The 4,994-nt window shown below is 31.6% G+C and overlaps 1 protein-coding gene across 1 annotated transcript; it reads right to left on the reverse strand.

Annotated features, from left to right (window-relative positions):
* Window positions 1-1,847: 1,847 nt before the first annotated feature.
* Window positions 1,848-4,704, reverse strand: LOC139885107 (probable E3 ubiquitin-protein ligase XBOS32). Its single transcript, XM_071869061.1, has 10 exons — window positions 4,510-4,704; window positions 4,331-4,390; window positions 3,915-3,986; window positions 3,626-3,801; window positions 3,380-3,543; window positions 3,227-3,285; window positions 3,077-3,123; window positions 2,767-2,907; window positions 2,575-2,663; window positions 1,848-2,463 (listed from the first exon to the last, which is right to left on the reverse strand). Exons 1-10 carry the CDS (start codon window positions 4,702-4,704, stop codon window positions 1,988-1,990), a joined length of 1,479 nt encoding a protein of 492 aa, XP_071725162.1. The 3' UTR covers window positions 1,848-1,987.
* Between the last annotated feature and the right edge of the window lie 290 nt (window positions 4,705-4,994).

A 4,994-nucleotide genomic window follows, 5' to 3' on the forward strand; every position in this document is an offset into this window, starting at 1 on the left:
TAAGAAAAAATCAAAAATAAAAAGAAAAAAATCTAGGTCACTTAAATGATGTCATAAATATTAAATATTTTATAATAAAAAAATTATACTTATAATAACTAATTATTTAATAACTTAAATAAATTATTACTCCATAATTTCTGTTTCAGATATATAAAACTCTAAAATGATGATGTCATCATTTTACTAATTACCCTTTAATTTTCATATTGCTGATATCATTATTTTATATTAATATTAATAATAATTCTAATTAAAAAGGATACAAAATAAAAACAAATATAAAGCTCTAAAATGATTATGTTATCCTTTCACTAATTATACTTTAATTTTTATAATGATGATGTTTTTATTTCATATTAATATTAATTCTAATTAAACAAGATACAAAATAAAAATAATTAAATGCCAATAATATATGAATGCTGATTTGGAAGACAAAAATAATTAATAAAATATCATTTAATATTTAATACGGTATTATTGTTTTATAAATGTATAACTTGGGGCATCTCCCCCATATATTATCACAACTCTTTTTCTCAATATGTACAAACCTTTACAACTATTTTTCTCGATCTTCACCATATTATCCAATAACCTTTTGTTTCCAAAAAGCATGTACAAACGTTCATGTCATTGTTAATGGTTTTTTCGAAGACTTATTCTCTTTTATGCGTCGTTTGATGATAAAATTTATCACACCCTGAATGTTTTATTATTGTATGTTTGTTAAACAACAAGAATCTGAAAATCGATAACATACGTCATATCGTATTGTGGCTATTTAAAATGAAGGTATATAGTATGATAGAGGAATTAAAAAATAATCATGATTTTTGCGAGGTTGAACCAGATATTTTCAATCCCTCTTTTAATGTTAAATAAATATCATTTATTACAAGAAAAATAGTAGTTGTAATGAAAATTAGAGGAATGTAGCGGGAGAATGAATGTAGTTAATTTATTCTGACCAATTTAACAATGACAAGTTTCTTAGTCGAAATCAGTGATCCCACGGGTCATTAAACTAAATAATTTTAGCATTTACATTCACTTAATATCTACAATATATCATTATACTATTTCGTTTAAACAAACTCGTGGTTCCACGAGTCATTTCACTAGTAATTATACTTAATTACGTTTGATGAATGATGAATGTGAATTATGATATGTTTGGAAACGTAATACAAAATGAGGAATGGTTTTACATATATTGAAAGCAGTAACTCGGAATCATATCCCTCTTCTTCCATTTTACATGGTATTTATAATAATGCCATATAAAGCCAAATCCACATATTTACCACTAATGGTCAAAATGTGCAAATCGTGTACGTATGACTCGGTTCACTCTTTACCATTTCGTTGAAGTAAATGACCGACCACTAAACACGTATTTTTTGTTTATTGACTCTCGGATTCGGTTCGGGTATTATATACCCGGATCACCCGATGAACTTTTATTAAAAAAATGATAAAAGAAAATAGGTTGCAAACACAATGGGGCACAACTTTTAGAAGGCGCCTAAAGCCAACCAAACCTACTTAAAGGCCAAGCACAAAACAAAACATCAAAAAGAAAAAAACAACAAGCTTCACTCTAGCATCCAAGAGATCCTAAGAAGCTTAATTTTGTGAGACTCTTTGAATCGAACCGAAAAAAGCTTTAAACGAACTGAAGCATAGATCACACCAAATAAATCTTTAGCAGAGTGAAGCTTGTTGTTTGTATATTGTATATTTGAAATTTGAATAAATGAAGAATTTTATTACAAAACAAATATTTTTTCATCCCTTATATATAAATTACAGAACAACACATTACACAATTATTGGTGGCAAACATGGTGTGTATGTACAAAAGCGCCATTATTAGCATTTAAAAAAAAAATTAATAATGAATTCTAAACACAATTATTTTACTTTTTTCCCCCTTGAATCCATAAAATAAAGAGAGCATCCAAATTTATCATTTTTCTCTTCAGAAGTCACCTGAAACTTCTACTGATTGATTTGAAGAACACAACCATGATCTTCTTCCTTTCGAATGCGAATGAGAACTCCGCAAACTCGATCTCGAGTACTTAGCCACCTGAGATCGTCTAATCAACGATGAGATTGTGTCTGTACCTCTAATACATAAATTATTATTAGTCTTTAATCTCATTGATGGAAACTGTTGGGATTGTAAAAACTGTGAACTGTGTTTTGTTGGAGTTGTTTCTTGCGCATCGTTTATAGACATTAATGAACACGGGCAGCAAGACACATTGACAGATGAGTGCGGTTTCAATTGTTGAACTCGCAGTTTTGTTGTGGTTAGTTTATTAAATGATACTGTCATGTGACGGCAGAACGGGCAGGGGATCGAGCCCGGTGGCCCGTTTGTTGAAATAGAGGTGTTGCTGGTCGAACATAGGTATAATGCACATCTAGTGCATAATTCATGTGAACAGCCTGCAGTGCAGTTAAGATGATAGTATTATATCATATATCATTAATTTAAATGATCTTTATGGCTTAATTTGGAGGTTTTTATGCTTAAGATTACGATTTTAAGATGTATACCTGATGCTGCAACTGTGCACTTATATTCCAAACAAACAGCACATCGATCGGTATGACTTGAAGTGGACTCACCGGTCCATCCGCATTCTCTACATGTACAGAAGGAAACTGAATGTAAAGGTTGACTTTCTAAAGTCAAATACTGAAATATGCATTATGCATTATTTTTTAGATTAAAAAGAAAATGGTTACCGAGCAATTTTAACGACGCTCATAAGAGGGATGCATAAGTATGGTGAAGGAAGAATGGTTGTTCGCTGACGTGGCGGAGCTATAAGAATTTCATCAAGCCAATTTCTATTCCATAAACGAGCCACCTCTAACGGACTCCATCTTTTTTTGTTTTAAGATATACGGAGTAGTAAATAGTCAAAATTAGTCAACAACGCACTGTTCATTTGTATTAGTGTCATTAATGGATAAATTCATAAGCTTTTGTTCTAGTTTATAATCATCTGGTATATATATATATATACATGTAATTCGGATATAAAACATGTACCCTTTTGCGTTTTCAGCAGTTAAACTGGCACCCTTAGCTATCAATATCTGGAACATATGCAAACGTACATCAGAAAATAAGATCATTTATTTTATTTAACATAATATAAAAAAGTCAACTTATTATAAGAGTTTAACAAAATAATTGTACTTGACAACAATGCGGGTTTCCACCATAGGCTGCATAATGGAGAGGTGTGCTTCCAGCACCTGACGATATGAGCGGGTCAGTCAGAGGTGGCAATATGAGCGGGTCAGTTAAAGGTGGCAATATGAGCAGGTCAAAAAGGGTAAGGATAGTTACCTATTAAGTCAATTGTAGTACCGTCTTCAATAGTGACATCATTCACCGAAGCACCCAAATCAAGGAGTAAATGCAAACTATCAAAATTCCCATTTAACGCAGCCATATGAAGAGCAGTTACACCTCCATCGGCTGCTTTATTAATCATTCGATAAAGTGAGTTACTGTAAACAACGTTTTACTTTTTATCAGACCCAACAACAAAAAGCTCAGGAAAAAAAAAACACATGAGAAATCAAGTCTTACCTCTCAATGGGTCCAGAAATAAATTCTTCAATTTTTGATCTATTTTTTATAAATTTATAGAATTTAGAAATGCTCGGGATATAATCAGCCAGGAGTATCCGAATGCAACGTGTATGTCCGTTAAGAGCAGCTAAGTGTAACGCAGTACCTCCATTTAGATAATCAGTCTTATGGATCTAACATAAAGATAATTATTAATTAGCATATAGTTTATATCTATATTTATATCTGTTATATAAATGAAATGAAATGAAATGCTGTAATAAAACGACAGCGTAGATAGTCATACGTTGGCTTTGAAAAGAATAAGTGTCAACACAACTTCCCAATGACCATATTGACATGCTTGCATCAAAGCGGTCTGTTCACAAGAAAACAAATGACATAATTTAAATTTATACGAACATGGTATCATTTTCAAGTTTAATATAGTTAGTGGTGGCAATTCTGACCCATTTTACGAACCGGTTAATTCAAGTAGCTTTTAGTCTCTTAGTGGGTTATATAGCAGATCTTACATGGAAACAAGTTTAATGAGTTGAAATGCTCAAAATGTAATTTGAGTAAGTAAAAGATTTTAAATGAGAAGTGCAAGTGCTTCAAGTTAACCCAGCCCGTACAAAAATTGCCCATTTGGAATTGGACCCAACTTGCCCATTTTGCCACCTTGAAAGACAGTGATCAAAGTTATAGTAAATTTCTAACCTGCCCACGATAATTCCTGAGATTAATGTCCACCCCTGACTCGATCAAGAGCGAAACAATCTAAAGGCAACAATTATTTTTTTTTTAACGTGGATCATACAAGCATTTAACGATCAATAATTTTAAATCAATTCTTGATAATATATTGATACGAACAATGATTAATCATTAGAGTATACCTCATGGTGACCTTGAGCTGCAGAGTAATGAAGGGGTGAACTTCGACCCCCAAACGTTGAATATTTAGCAAGCTTGGGATTATCTGTTAATAAAGCTTTTGCTTCTTGAAAATCGCCATCTCTAGCAGCTGAAACAAGGCGTTCTCCAGAAGCTGAGCATCCAAATGAATTCCCCACAACACTCAAATATTTCATCACTTTTATCTTTATCAAAAAACCAAAAACAATTTGAACAAGAAACAATGAAAAGGGTCTCAATTTAAATGTCTTATTATATATGGTTGAACAAGAACAATAACAATGACTTCCACTAAATCAAACTTTTAAGTGAACATTCTTTAATCAATTCTAGTAAACTTAATTAAAAAATGGATAATGATGTTATCATATCCAATTGAATTGATGTGAAAGTAATGTTTATTGCTTCTAAGTGCACACAACTTCTTTGTTTTACACCAAACTAATAACAACTAGTAACCAATAAC

This window comes from Rutidosis leptorrhynchoides, chromosome 1 (assembly GCF_046630445.1).
Source record: "Rutidosis leptorrhynchoides isolate AG116_Rl617_1_P2 chromosome 1, CSIRO_AGI_Rlap_v1, whole genome shotgun sequence".
In the NCBI taxonomy this organism is placed as follows: domain Eukaryota; kingdom Viridiplantae; phylum Streptophyta; class Magnoliopsida; order Asterales; family Asteraceae; genus Rutidosis; species Rutidosis leptorrhynchoides.

Coding starts and splice junctions, on each gene's coding strand:
- LOC139885107 (XM_071869061.1), bottom strand. CDS start 4,704: ATGAAATATTTGAGTGTTGTGGGGAATTCATTTGGATGCTCAGCTTCT. Junction 3,987..4,330: donor TCAGGAATTATCGTGGGCAG/GTTAGAAATTTA, acceptor TCTTGTGAACAG/ACCGCTTTGATGCAAGCATG. Junction 3,124..3,226: donor GAAACCCGCATTGTTGTCAA/GTACAATTATTT, acceptor CATATGTTCCAG/ATATTGATAGCTAAGGGTGC.